Source organism: Microcaecilia unicolor, chromosome 1 (assembly GCF_901765095.1).
Source record: "Microcaecilia unicolor chromosome 1, aMicUni1.1, whole genome shotgun sequence".
Lineage (NCBI taxonomy): Eukaryota > Metazoa > Chordata > Amphibia > Gymnophiona > Siphonopidae > Microcaecilia > Microcaecilia unicolor.
This window is the reverse complement of record NC_044031.1, coordinates 552,530,197-552,545,783: the sequence shown is the minus strand read 5'-3', so window position 1 is coordinate 552,545,783 and position 15,587 is coordinate 552,530,197. Positions and strand designations below refer to the sequence as shown.

The following is a 15,587-nucleotide window of genomic DNA, read 5'->3' as shown; positions in this document are numbered from 1 at the left end:
GTGAAGGGGGAGAGATATCCGGTTTCCCCATGAGTGTCTGCCCCGCCCTCGCTCTCTCTGTAACACAAACAGTGAAGGAAAACACAGCAAAGCACGAAATCAAATCGCTCTCTCTGTAACAGTGAAGGACTCAGAGTGGGGAGGGGAGAGAGGGCAGAAGCCCTCACTATCTCTGTAACACAAACACAGCACAGCACAGCAGGAAACTTAACACTGAAGGACTCGACTCCGAGGGGGGGAGGGGACAGAGAGGACAGACAGCTCAGGGGAAGGGAGAGAGGGCAGAGGGCAGGGACACACACACTCCCACATGCACACAGAAGAAAACCTTGCTAGCCCCCGTTTCATTTGCATCAGAAACGGGGCTTTTTTACTAGTAAATAAATAAATGAGTGAGTGATTTCCGGATATGCACTCTTACATGCTAATCTACGATAGCGCATACTTTACAGGAGTTCATTCAGATGGCAGAGCGTGGGCAGGGCAACAGTTATATACATACATGGATTATGATTTACTTTCTTTTTTTCAAAGTCTAGACATGAGCATTTTCATCTGTTATATGACTGGTGTAAGTGGTTGTTCCTAAAATATATTTCACTTGGTATGCTGGTATTCTGTAAAGGAAACTAGGCTCCTACATTCTTTCAAAGGATAGGCTCTGAATAGGCACTTTCTTGGTACCTAAAGATAGGCATTCCTTTTTAGAATTACGTATTGCTAAAAGTGTCTGTCAAGAGCATACAGTCTGTCAAGAGTATCCAGTGGTGGTGGCATTGAATGCTACAAATTGATGTACTCATTTAACTTATTTTAGGCAATCTACAAGATGGTTTCTTCAGTAATGAAAATGCCAGAAGATGAGTCAACACCAGAGAAAAGAACAGAAAAAATCTTCCGTCAGATGGACACCAATCGAGATGGTATGGTCTTAATATAACTGACCTCAAATTAGAACTTTCTGTTTTCATGAGCGTACTGGCAAAAATTTAGAAGGTGAAGGTAGGCTAAGGGGATTGCTTTCAACAGGTCTTTTTGCACCAATATTTCCTGATTTGAGAGAATCATAGGTGCAATAAAATGGAATCGAATTCCAAGACTGTTGAAATAAAAAAAAACAATGGAGTACCAATTGAATTGGGTAAAATGGCCAAATACATTGTTTTGTTTTGTTTTTTTACTTTAATTTTTCAAAGTTCCCACTGTATCTGTTATACAAACACCGAGAACCAAAATATCCATAATTTATTTTAAATGGAAATACAAAAGAAACAAAAACCTTTGCAAATGTGAAGACAAAACCAACACAGCAAAGGTGACTCCAGGTAATTTATAAACATTCAAGACTCATTCAAGACGGCCATGTTTCGGTTATTTCATCTATTCTTATAATTGTGTATTCTTCCACATTAATAAAAATCAAACAATCCCAAACACCAGTAACTGACATCTATCATATCCAGGTCTACATACAAAGAGTTGGACTCAGCAAATAAGGTTGAAAGCTATATAGTGTATAGAAGCCTGCTTTATGAAGACAAAACACCCAACATGGCTACATTTCAGCCTTAGCCTGCATCAGGGGTATAAAATTTATGAAGCATCAAAACAAGCAAGATTTTTGTAGATGTCCCTTGCTATCTATATGTCTCATGATGTATATATTGTTATGAAAGGGGTCCTTTTACTAGGGTGCGTCAAAAAATGGCCTGCGATAGTGTAGACGTGTTTTGAGCGCACAGGGGATTGTTTTAGCGCACCTACAAAAAATGCTTTTTTTTTTTGCTGAAATGAAAGTGTGGCAAAATGAAAATTGCCGCACGCCCATTTTGGATCTGAGACCTTATCGCAAACCATTGACCTAGTGGTAAGGTCTCATACGGTAGTAACCTGTCAGTAATGGTCTACACGAGTAGCTGCCATGCACCAGAAAATGAAAAATATTTTTCAGACGCACGTAGCGGACGCGTGCCAAAATTGAAATTACCACAAGGGCCACGCTGTAACCGGGCAGTAACCCTTTCAAATTGGTGTGCAATGGGCACGCGTAGGCGCCTACAAGGCTTAGTAAAAGGGCCCCTAAATTTGTGAATGTATATATAGACATAGATTTTATTTGTTACATTTGTATCCCACATTTTCCCACCTATTTGTAGGCTCAATGTGGCTTACATAGTACTGGAGAGGCTTTGAAATCTCCGGTGAACAAATACAAGGTAATGTTGTGATAGGATAGAGTTCATGTAGCACTGTCACATTAGGGAGTCATACAACGGAAGAGTTGAGTAATGTCCATTACGTACTTGAGTTTTGTTGTGTAGCAGAGTTCAGGCATTTAAGTTGGGTCGGTAGGGTATGCCTTTTGGAACAGGTTAGTCTTTAGTGATTTCCGGAAGTTTAGGTAGTTGTACGTCGTTTTCAAGGCTTTTGATAATGCATTCCATAATTGCGTGCTTATGTAGGAGAAACTGGATGCGTAGATTGATTTGTATTTAAGACCTTTGCTGCTTGGGTAGTGAAGATTTAGAAATGTTTGTGTTGATATGTTTCTGGTTGGTAAGTCAATCAGGTCTGTCATGTATCCCGGGGCTTTACCGTAGATGATTTTGTGAACCAGGGTGCAGATTTTGAAAGCAATGCGTTCTTTGATTGGCAACCACTGTAGCTTTTCGCGGAGGGGTTTTGCGCTTTCAAATCGCGTTTTTCCAAATATAAGCGTAGCTGCCGTGTTTTGTGTGGTCTGAAGTTTCTTTAAGGTTTGTTCTTTGCATCCCGCATAGATTCCATTGCAGTAGTCTGCGTGGATTAGTACCATTGATTGTATCAGGGTGTGAAATGTTTCCCTCGGGAAGAATTGTTTTAAGCGTTTCAGTTTCCACATTGAGTGAAACATTTTCTTTGTTGTGGATGCCACTTGGCTCTCCAGTGTTAGGTTACAGTCCATTGTTACGCCGAGGATTTTCAGACTATCTGAGATAGGAAGGGTGTAGTTTGGTGTGTCAGTTCTTGTGGGTTTGTCCATGCTTTGTTGGGATGAGAGGATGAGACAATGTGTTTTTTCTTTATTGAGATATAGATATATAGATATTTGTAATTGTTTTTATAGAACAAACAAAACAGTGAAGGTTACAAAACAGAGTCTTACACCAAAAGGTGCCACCAATTCCTTTATTGAATCTTCAATAGGCTCGACACAAATTGTGTTTCAGTCTAGGAGGCCTGCATCAGGAATCTGATCAGCAGAAAGGTAAATAAAATGTGTTCACTTTGCACTGTATCTTAAAGGAACAATTGTTTCAGAAGATGTTTGTAGCAGTAGATGGCGTTTTCTGATGAGTGATACTTTGGTTTCTTTTTCCACAAATCTTCTGAGATGATTGTTCCTTTAAGATACAGTGCAAAGTGAACACATGTGTACAGTGAATACATTTTATTTACCTTTCTGTTGATCAGACTCCTGATGTAGACCTCCTAGGCTGAAACACCATTCATGTCAAGTCTATTGAAGATTCAATACAGGATTTGGTGGCACCTTTTGGTGTGAGACTTTTTGTTTTGTCACCTCCACTGTTTTGTTTGTTCTGTGCGATACCCTTGGAGGGTAGTTCTGCTTTTTGTAATTGTTTTTATATCCCACTAACATTTTTGGGTAATAATATCTTGTAAGGCGACACATATAGAATGCTAGGAGTAATTCCACTAGCAGTATGGAGCTATTTCTACATTTTTATAGTTTTTTAAATTGTTAGTTTATATGATTAATTTTTGGTTATTTTGATGTTTCATAGATTTTATACCCCTGAGGCCAAAATGCAGCCACATTGGGTGTTTTGTCTTCCATAAAGCAAGCTTCTATGTGTCATACTACTTTCAAGCTTATTTGTTGAATGCAGCATTTTGTGGTTCATTTCCTGATTGCTGCTGATGACTGCCTCTTTTGTCTGTTCTACGTCCGTATCATCCTGGAAAGTGATAATATGGAGGCTTCCTATAAGTCCAGTAGGACTTTCCACTCATCTGCAGCCAGCAAATGCCATCTGTGCTGGCCAGCCACATCAACAGGCTCTATCCTGGTCTGCTTGGCGTGCTCGGTCAAATCAGGAAAGCATGATAAAAGGGTCAAAAACCCTAACTGGTGTAAAACTGTATAGATGTAATTTTATAAAGGATTTTTCATGTGTAAAGGCCCTTTTATTTGCATTAAAGGGCCTTTATAACAATGTTCCAAAAATAACAAAGGGGATATGTAAAAAAACAAAATACAATATACTTAAAACACTAACAAATTCAAACATTAATGAATTATATTGTAAAAAAAAATCTTTTATGCAAGGAAGAAAGACCTTAGAGTCAGGGTATATATTGATTTTTAAGGCCTTCTGGGCAACCACCTCACTGGCCAAAAACATTCCATTGGTTTGTGGAATAAACATATTAAGAATCTGTTCACATGCCATTTCCAGGGGAAAAAGAAACCACCCCTGGAAATGGCTTGCGCGGCAATAACCCGGTGGTAATCAGGCATCGTCATGCGCTGCCCAGTTAGCACGGGAGTCCTTATCACCACCTCAGTGGGTGGCAGTAAGGACTCCCTGCCGCATGGCCACGCGGTAAGAGTTCTCTCATTGCATGGCCATGCGTGCTGTGGGCTTTTTTACCCGCTGCGGTAAAATGGCCCCCACCACTAGCACAGGGCCCTTTTTCCTGCAGCTTGGTAAAAGGATCCCTAAATGCAGAGATAAATGAGCTGTTTGTTAAATTTTTATTCCATAAATCTGTGGAAGGGTTTTGGCTGATGAGGTGATTGTCTTCAAAGGTCTTAATATAGACCTGGACTTTGAAGTCTTTTTTCTTCCTTGCATAAAAGATTTTTTCACAATATATTCCTTTATAATATTTCCCCAGATGTTACACTCATACAGGTGCACGCGGAGACAAGAAAATGGGTATAAAATCTACGAAATATCAAAACAAACAGAAATTAATCATAAATTAGCAATTATAAATAAAAAAAAAACGTGTAAAAACATAGAAATAGTGGCATACTGCTAGTGGAATTACTCTTACTGTTCTATACTTGTTGTCTTGCAAGATGTTATTACCCATAAATGTGCATGACAGCATATAAGGAGGAGGTTCAGGGGCAGAGCACGAGACATCACAGTTTATTTGCATGTGCTACGAAATATGCATGCACGTGCATAATTTTACATGCGAATATTCACACCTGCTTCAGTCTAGGTACCATTTCTGCCAGTCTACCCTTAGTATTTTATAAAGATATATATGCTCCTATACTGTGCCTTTATAAACTAGGTTAAAAATAGAGACCTACTCAGCCTTCACACATAAAAGTCCTGTTAGAGAATTACCTCCTAAATATATAAAACTGTACATACGTGTAAGTGCCAGCACTGAAAATCCACATATAACTTTATGCACAATTCAGGGGCGTAGCCAGACAACAGATTTTAGGTGGGCCTAGACAAGAAGTGGGTGGGCACCAAGTGTTCTCCCTCCCCCCAACTACCACCAAAAAAATATCTCAGCTGGTGGGAAAATGCTTCTTTCTACCATGGCAGTCTGCAGCAGGCATGCGCTGAAAACTGAGAATACGCAGATGCTGGTATCGTAGAGAGTAGTGTTTTCATTACCATCAGGGGGAAGTCTTCAGCTGGCCGAGCTTGGGATCCCCGCCAGCTACCGCTAAACGTGTGCTACTGTTGGATGGGCCTGAGCCCTAAATGGGTGGGCCCTGGCCCACCCAGGCCCACCTGTGGCTACGCCACTGATGCACATAACGTCTGCATGTGGGGGTAATTTTTATAAAAGTTTTTCTGTAAGTGAAATCTGTTTTACATGCAGAAAAGGGCGTTTATAGACTACTGCATATATGCATGTGGAAAATGGGAGCCTACTTTTGTGCAGTCTGCATGTAGATAATCGTGTTGTTTAATGTGCAGTCAGTAGTGGGCACTCTTCTGAAAGAATGCAGACTCTTTCGTGTGAAGAGTGTATACTCTTTCACAAAGAGTATGTGCTGTTTCCCAATAGCACCTGAATACGGGAACGATCAGGGTCAGGAGTGAAGGAGTAGTCTACTGGTTAGTGTAGTGGCCTCAGAACCAGGGGAGCTTAACAAATTAACAAACAAACTAAGCTGCGGTAAAAAGGGCCCTGCACTAGCAGCGGTGGCCATTTTTGCCACATGCTGAGACCCTTTTTACTGCAGTGGGTAAAAAGGGTGAAAAAAGAAATGGCCATGGGGCAACCCCCATATTTCTGCTAGCGACGGAACTGCCATGTGCTGGTGTGGAACAACTGCCGGCGCCTGCATTGGGACAGTGGTAGTTCTGGATTGGTGCAGGGTAAGCCCAACGTGGGCTTACCGCCACTTAGTAAAAGGGATCCCTAAGCAGGACTGGTCTTAGCCATTGCGGGGCCCAGTGCAGACCAATTCAGTGGGACCCCCTGCTTCTGCCTAGCCCCACCTCTTGTTGACAATATATGTTTTTTAAACATTTTTTATTTATGAAATTTCAATAAAGACAAATCAAGCAAAACTTGTACAGAAAAACTACATAAGTACATAAGTAATGCCATACTTGGAAAAGACCAAAGGTCCATTGAGCCCAGCATCCTGTCCCCGACAGCGGCCAATCCAGGTCAAGGGCACCTGGCAAGCTACCCAAACGTACAAACATTTTATACAAGTTATTCCTGAAATTGTGGATTTTTCTCAAGTCCATTTAGTAGCGGTCTCTGGACTTGTCCTGTAGGAAACCGTCCAACCCCTTTTTAAACTCTGCCAAGCTAACTGCCTTCACTACGTTCTCCAGCAACGAATTCCAGAGTTTAATTACGCTAATTCAAATAAGCACAATGCTATCATAGGAAATCTAGTATTAAGCAATGAAAATAACCAGAAATTATTCAGTTCAAGTCCACTACAATTAAGAGTTTCAATTCTCATAACACAGAAGAGAATATAAAGAAAAATATTAATTAACTAAGAAAAGATCCTGGTATGTGGGCAAAGTACTTTAAAATTCCCTCATTACTGTAAAAATATAGAAATGCTAAATAGTAGTAGTAGTAGTAGTAGTAAAAATTGACACACATATGTACATTTGATGATTATTTCTCAAAACCTGTCTGATGTTATAACAAACTAAAATTAAGTTGAAGTTTTAAAATCACCTCAGTAAGGCTAGCACACAATCATAGTAACATAGTAGATGACGGCAGAAAAAGACCTGCATGGTCCATCCAGTCTGCCCAAGACAAACTCATATGTGTATACCTTACCTTGAATTTGTACCTGTCCTTTTCAGGGCACAGACTGTATAAGTCTGCCCAGCAGTATTTCCCGCCTCCCAACCACCAGTCCCGCCTCCCATCATCGGCTCTGGTACAGACCGTATAAGTCTGCCCTCCCCTATCCTAGCCTCCCAACCACCAACCCCTCTTCTCCCCACCTGCGCCGCCACCCAATTTCAGCTAAGCTTCTGAGGATCCATTCCTTATGCACAGGATTCCTTTATGTATATCCCACGCATGTTTGAACTCCGTTACCGTTTTCATCTCCACCACCTCCCGCGGGAGGGCATTCCAAGCGTCCACCACCCTCTCCGTGAAAAAATACTTCCTGACATCTTTCCTGAGTCTGCCCCCCTTCAATCTCATTTCATGTCCTCTCGTTCTACCGCCTTCCCATCTCCGGAAAAGATTCGTTTGCGGATTAATACCTTTCAAATATTTGAACGTCTGTATCATATCACCCCTGTTCCTCCTTTCCTTCAGGGTATACATGTTCAGGTCAGCAAGTCTCTCTTCATACGTCTTGGAATGCAAATCCCATACCATCCTCGTAGCTTTTCTTTGCACCGCTTCCATTTTTTTAACATCCTTCGCAAGATACGGCCTCCAAAACTGAACACAATACTCCAGGTGGGGCCTCACCAACGTCTTATACAGGGGCATTAAAACCTCCTTTCTTCTGCTGGTCACTCCTCTCTCTATACAGCCTAGCAATTTTCTAGCTACGGCCACCGCCTTGTCGCACTGTTTCGTCGCCTTCAGGTCCTCAAATACTATCACCCCAAGATCCCTCTCCCCGTCCGTGCCTATCAGACTCTCCCCGCCTAACACATACGTCTCCCTTGGATTTCTACTCCCTAAGTGCATCACTTTGCATTTCTTCGCATTGAATTTTAATTGCCATACGTTAGACCATTCTTCTAGCTTCTTCAGATCTTTTTTCATGTTTTCCACTCCCTCTGGGGTGTCCACTCTGTTGGAAATCTTGGTGTCATCCGCAAAAAGGCAAACTTTACCTTGTAACCCTTCGGCAATGTCACTCACAAATATATTGAACAGAATCGGCCCCAGCACCGATCCCTGAGGCACTCCACTACTCACCTTTCCCTCCTCCGAGCGAACTCCATTCACCACCACCCTCTGGCGTCTGCCCGTCAACCAGTTCCTAATCCAGTTTACCACTTCGGGTCCTCCACTACAATCCCTCCACAACAAAACAGTAAGCACAAACGCGTGCAAAAACATGCGCAAAACCTTACTGTACCAAAACTAGGGATGCTCTTGACCCACCCATGGCTATGCCCCCTTTTGAGTCACACACTATAAAATTTAGGTTCAGATGTTCTAGAATAGTGACTAGGCTAGATGCACACGCAAACCCAAATCGATGCCAATTAACTCCAATTACTGATTGACACCTCATTAGCTCATTAAGGGGCCCTTTCACAAAGCTGTGGTAAAAAGGTCTCTGCGACCTTTTTTACCTCAGCGGGTAAAAAAGTTGCAAAAATATATGACCATGTGGTAAGATTCCTCTTACCATATGGCCATGCAGGGGGGGGGGGGGAACGACTTACTGCCAGCCATTGAGGTGGCAGTAAGGGCTCCCACTCTAACCTGATGGTAACCAAATACCACCAGGTAACCACCACACAAAATAGTCAAGCCCTATTTTCCCCAGTGTAGGAAATGGCGCATGCTGGGGCTGGAACTCCACTGGCGCCCACGTTGGGCCAGCGGTAGCTGCAAATTGAGGTGCGGTAAGCTCGCATTGGGCTTACTTCTGCTTTGTAAAAGGGCCCCTAATTTGCACACACATTTTCCATGCACGCCCAAATTTGTGCACCCAACTGTGAGCAACCTATATAGAATTAAGAGGCGTATGTGTAATAAAGAGAATTCCTGTGCAGTAACTCTACAGGGACATGCTGAGAATACCCCCAACAGTTAATATACTCACATTAATTTTTACATTTAGGGCTAGATTCTATATATGGCGCCTAAAATCTAGGCACGTCCAATAGAGACGCCTAGGTCTATTGTATTAAACACGCCTAAATGTAGACGCGGCATATAGAATACGCCTTGGGCTGGGTGGTCACACCTACATTTAGGCATGTTCATTTACACCAGTGAAAAGCTGGTATAAATGCATGTGCCTACATCTACATGCATTGGCTGAACTTCTGCAACCATGTGTGTATATTTGATTGATAGGCCCGGCGCGCCCACACTCCTCCCATCACTGTGCCTCCTTTTTGGCTGCATACAGGAGACTTTATGCACACTGCTTTGTACAATACTCCTAGCAAAGCGTGTGCATAAATTGCACTTAAATTCAATTAGTAATGATAAGTGGTCATTATCAGCCACTTATCATAACTAAGTGGCTCGTTAAACAATTAAGGCATGCACTTAGATTAGGTGAACAAGCCTCAATGCTCCATATATATAATCCCGGGGTTAATGCACAGTAACAGGCAGATGATCAAAAGCCCCATGCTGTTCCAAACAGTGCTCTAAACTAGCGCTGGAACAGCGCGGGGCGCTATTAGACCTATGATCAGAGATAATGCATGCAAATTTAAGCAGCGCAATTATCTCTGATCATGGGGTAGAATTACTCCCTTATATGGTCTGTAGCCCCGCCCAGCGCATCCCAGGATGCATTGGGAGGGGCTGGGCGCTGCCATTTTGCGGTGGCATCAACCCAAGGAAGAGGAGGGAGGCAGGCTACCTCCCTCCTCCAACTAAGGTAGGGGGGCCGGGAGGGGGTTCTTTTTAATGCTGAACCACCAGGGATTCTTCAGACAATGCTGGGGGGGGAGTTGGGGTGGAGTGGAGCTCGGAGCTGGCATAGGGTTTGCCGCAGCCAGCGACTCAAATTTTGGCGCGTTGACTGCTGATCATTGGCGATGAATACACTAAGCCCTGTTTAGCATGCATTAGCATGCTACTTGCGCAATGATCCTCTGATCATGGGGCGGTAGCAAATGCTGGCGCTAGTATGGCGCTAGAAACCTTTAGTGCCGGCGTTTGCTTTTGATCATCTGCCTGTTAGTGCAAAACTTTGCTGCACTTTAGCAAATATGTCCTAACATGTCTTGACCAATGAACCTTTGCCTTTACATGTCTCTGTCACAATCTCGATAATATGTCTTTTGTCTCCTAGGAAAGCTGTCTTTGGAAGAATTTATCCGAGGAGCTAAGAGCGATCCATCCATAGTTCGTCTCCTTCAGTGTGATCCTAGCAGCGCTGGGCAATTCTAAAACAGCTGATTAAATGAATTGCATTTCTATTTTTTTTTCTATTTTGGCCAAATAACATTCATGGTGGTGTTGCCTCTGAAGGAGGAAATATGCCTTCATTTGTGGCATCTTTTAGCATTCTTTTCTGGTGGATCCCTAAGGATGCAGAATGCTGTTAACAACGTTTCTCGAACTTGGGCGATACTATTTAACACAAATACTGTGGAATCTGTTGTAAATTCATTAACGGCATGTCTTCTTAAACCTCTTTAGCAAGAAGGTTAAAAAAAAAAAACAACTGAAAATATGTGATCATAACTGATGGAATTAGATGGCCACCTAAACAGATCACAACGTAGTCACAGAGATATGACCTAGAAGGGAGGGGTTTAGAGAAATTGATGCAGGTGTGATATTCGCCAGGGTGCACGGACAAGTCGCACTCTGCAGAGCAGCACAAAAAGGAATTGCTCATGATGAGAATCCAAAGCACCTGCTCATCTCAACCCCTCCGGTAAACCTAACTCCTCCTTTCCAAGACTGTGAATATGAAGCGTGTTTAGAAAAAAATGTGCTCAGCTGTTTTGTTTTTTTTGCAAGGTTTACATTAGTTGATTTAAAGAAATGTCTGAAAATTGAAACTATATATACATGTATGTGTGTGTATGTGCACATATGTAGATATATCTATATGTATATAGAGACAGAGAACAATAGGTACTGGATATTTGAGAAATGTAGATCTAAAGTTTATAGAAACTTTATAGATTTATATACTTACACATAGAGAGTGAGAGATCTATACAAAGATACACACACAACAGGTATATATACAGTGGATCAAGGTTAGCTCTTGCATCTATAAGACTGGATATTACGACCGAAATTGATTGTTTAAATGTCCCGTTTCTTTAATTTAGTGGGAGGCCTGCTGTACTGTAGCTGCTTCAGATTATCACTGAGACAAGGCAAGGATTTTGTCCCAGGAAAGACAAGTAACGATGAGTCAATTAGCAAAAGTTTGAAAAGCGTAAGCAGTCATGTCTGGTCAAGCTTTCAGGTTTTTTTTTTAGAATTGCAACATTCACACCTTTGAGAAACATTCACATCCTTTTATCAAAATTAGATAAGGAAGAAAGAGCAGCAACAGAAAACATTCAACAGAGGAGAATTCTAAATCCAGGAGGGTCCCTTATGTCATGAGAAAGCATGGGGGAGACTCGGAGGGAAGTTCTGTTCTGGGAGGGGTTCGTGTGATAAAGTGTGGAAAGAGGGGCTATGGTACAATATACTGAGATAAAATCATTATTTGCCATGACCTCCAATCCTCTTTGTTGCTTCTCTTTGAAATTAAAATGTGCAAAGTTCATGGGTTAAAACCATCCATGTGCTTTGCACCCACTATATTGTATTAATGGGGGTGGGGGTGGGGGGGGAGAGGAGCAAAATTATGTGTAAATTGCTTTCTTCCCCTGACCAAAAACATGTCCGCAGGAATTTCTCTATTTAATCTGTGTTAAATTCATCTCCATATACATTTAGCAACATAGCAGGATCATTATGAACTTGGGCGCACATCTGCGGTATTCTGTAATACTGTGCACAATTTTCCGGAATGCCCTTGTCCCTCTGATGCCCCTCCCATGGGCCTGGTCCCTGGACAGTTGTGTGTGTGAATACACTTAGACGTGTACGTGTATTTCCATGCCGATCTGCCGTTTCAGTCCCATTTTGGTGCCTTGCATCCATTAGAATGTGGCTTTATGCCGAAAGTTGGGCGTGGAATTAGTGCTTAACTTTAGGCACCGTTTATAGAGTTCCGTGGAAGGTGCTTATGTGTGTGAGCGCTATTTTTCTCTGCATTTGCACATGCAAACAGGTATGTAACTATGAGCATCTAGTTATAGAATTGCTGTTTACATGCATATTTTCTAAAAGCAACACATACGCACATACGCTACATGCTAACTTTAGAGCCTGCTTCTGAGCAAGCGTAAATGCCAGCACCCACAATTTAGGCGCTGTTTCTCTAGGATTTGCAGAATTTTTGCTGGTAAGTTAGAAAGATACACAAGGGCCTTTATTAACCTAGGTGCCCTGTTAGAAAATTACCCTCAGAATGGCGGGAAAACCCTTGTAAGATTAGCACCATATTGAGTCAATAAATAAGTTGTAGACTGCAATACCTTTTTATCAGACTAACTAAACATCTCTGTGACAAGCTTTTCAGAGTTATTCTTTCTTCATCATGTCTGAGGGACTGTTATGCTGGGTGTAAATTACTACAGACTCTGCTAGGTCTCACAGTTGTCTCCACATGTGAGGGAGGAAAGGTGGGGAGGTTGACAGATGTGATGAGAGAGTGAAAACTTACAGTTCAAGGGGCCTCTGTCATAGAATTGATGAGACAGGCAATATTATCTGATGTCCATTTGTTTTTCCTGTAGTTTAGTGCATGCAAAATTTATTTATCACATGTTGTTAACCTATGGACTAAAACATAAGGTCAATTTGTGCATATTAGAAAGTTTTAACACATGTTAAAAAAATTTTTTTGAAACAATGAAAAGAAAAATGTCCTCAAAGCAGGAATAAAGCCAAAGTAACCTCCATTTAAAGTGAGTAAATGGCTTTTAAATTCATTCCCTTAGTAATGTTTTAAGCAAAGAAAATGACTTATAAAAGTAGGCACATGACATGATTGCACAAAGCATTATTCAGTTTGTGCTATACACCAGTTTGTAAAATATGTGTACACACAGAGAATAACATACATATATTTCCACATTCTGTGGAGCAGAATTTGTGCACTACTGGGGCCCTATCTAATGAAGTCTCTGAGAAAAGGTGACAAAAGTCACCAGAAACAAAAGATGAGGTTTTAATGAATTCTGTTAGAACAAATAATATGTAATACAACAATCCAAACCCCATCTTTGTATGTGAAAAAGTAAAAAAAGTTACAGAAGTTCACACATATAACATTTTAACACTGCTTTTGGACCATGACTTGAAAAATTGACCATTCTTAATATTTTGGATCTGAGACTTTAGTCACCTTTTCCCAGTGAAAGTCACGTATTATCCAAAAGAGGCATAAAACAGGGGTCTTTTTTGACATTTCATGAGGTGCACTGTTATACAATTACCCTAGGTGGGGCTAATTTTTTAATGGGGCACCTACCAAATGCACTGATGATGGCACCTATACCTGCACAAATGGTCGAAAATGCACGTATTTGTAAGGCACGATTGATTACATCAGCTCTGCAGCTGGTGTAAAGCCTACACCTTGCTGTGTGATAGGACGCACATAAATTCTAGTATTCTGTCATTTACATACATACCTATATGCCCCACCCATGCTCCACACAAACTCCGCCCACATGCATGCCCACTGGAAACGTGTGTGCCATCAAATCTTGGCATGGACTTTTCCACTAGCCAGTATTCTAGAAGAGGCCATTTGACACATGCCACTGGCCATGTACAGGTGCACCTGACTAGATTATCACCATTTCAATTAGGCAGCAGCTTATAAACACCCTCACAATACCTTTGAATATTGATTCTTGTCCTTGGTGTTTGGCATGTTTCACCAAGAAATAGTTCCATTTTATTTACCCTTTCCTGGTGCTTCATTTATTTCATTTCCAGGTTTCATTCTGTCATTCATTTTGTTTTCCCACTAACCTCAGTGAGAGAATCAGTTCTTCCTATTTTTAACTCAAAACTTGGATAACCCCAATGCTAATGTAGCTTGCAGACAGGCATCAGCAGCAACACAGACAACAGCAACCCAAGGCTTCAAATGTGGGGCAAGGTTGCACAGAATGGCATCAACACTGCACAACACAGTGGCAGTGGCACTATGAGAGGGTCAAATGTATGGTAACAATTATAGCTTACAGCTTCTAGCACTGGAAAAATACCCAGTACATACTAAGTAAGCAGCACAACACTGATAAAATGAGATAGCACCCTTTCCTTATACATGCTTTGCTTTCTCTTCATTTTGAGAACCAAGAAGCTTCTGAACCTATCTGCTTACGCTCTTAAAACTCTCACACATGCGACTGACTGAAAAATGGTGGCTCTGGTAGCTTCTGTTTTAGTTTAGAAATGCTAGTTAGTAGTAGTAGTAGTAGTAGTTTCACTTTGAGAGAAGCTGGGATTAGTAGGCTGGAAACCTGCTTGCAAGGGATTGGTCTTGCTCTTGTCCCCGTCCTTCATCTGGCTTCTTAACAGCCCATAGCCTGCAGTGGGAAACAAAAGATTTAAATTCTTGAAAGGTATTAATATACAAACAGAGCTTTTTCATAGATATGGAAACAGTAGAAGATATGAATTAAGGTAGCAGAGTGGTAGATTTAGGAGTAATGTCTGGAAATTATTTCTTAACAGAGAGGGTGGTGGATGCCTGGCATACCCTCCTGAGGGAGGTGGTAGGGGCAAACACAGTGACAGAATTCAAAAACGCGTTGGATAAACACAGAGGATCCCTATATACACTGATTTTAAAAAAAACTCCAAATTATGCAAAGCTTATTTTCTGCATAACTCTGTCAAAACTTTGAGCAATTTCAATACAGTTTGGGATGTATCATCCTGAATAAATTTGCAATATGACTACACTCATAGCGACGCCTCACCTAAATAAACATAGTGTGGTTTTCAGTCAGGAGGATCAGATCCATATTAAAAATTGATATCTGGAGAAAGGCTATGATTCTCATAGACTGGGCTCAACTGATGGCCAGTCAGGAAGTGCCAGGCCTGATCAATTCGCACTGAAGAAAACATCACAGTTGAAGAACCGAGTAGTGAAGTAACACCATTTAGGTGAGGTGGCCGCGAGTGTAGGCTTACTGAAAATCAGGATGATATATTCCAAATTGTATTGAAATTGATCAAGCTGTGACAGTTATGCAGAAAACAAGCTTTGTATATATATATATATATATATATATATATATATATATATTTTTTTTTTTTTAAACATAGGACCACATTTTATA

The 15,587-nt window shown here is 41.3% G+C and overlaps 1 protein-coding gene across 1 annotated transcript in view; it reads left to right on the top strand.

The window, feature by feature from the left end:
- The window catches only part of NCALD (neurocalcin delta), a 151,602-nt gene extending 136,921 nt beyond the window's left edge, over positions 1-14,681 (top strand). The window contains exons 3-4 of the mRNA XM_030217463.1: positions 818-923; positions 10,493-14,681. Of these exons, the coding sequence (XP_030073323.1) occupies positions 818-923; positions 10,493-10,590 (204 nt within the window). The 3' untranslated portion in view covers positions 10,591-14,681. The remainder of the gene's footprint in view (positions 1-817; positions 924-10,492) is intronic.
- Positions 14,682-15,587: the final 906 nt, after the last annotated feature.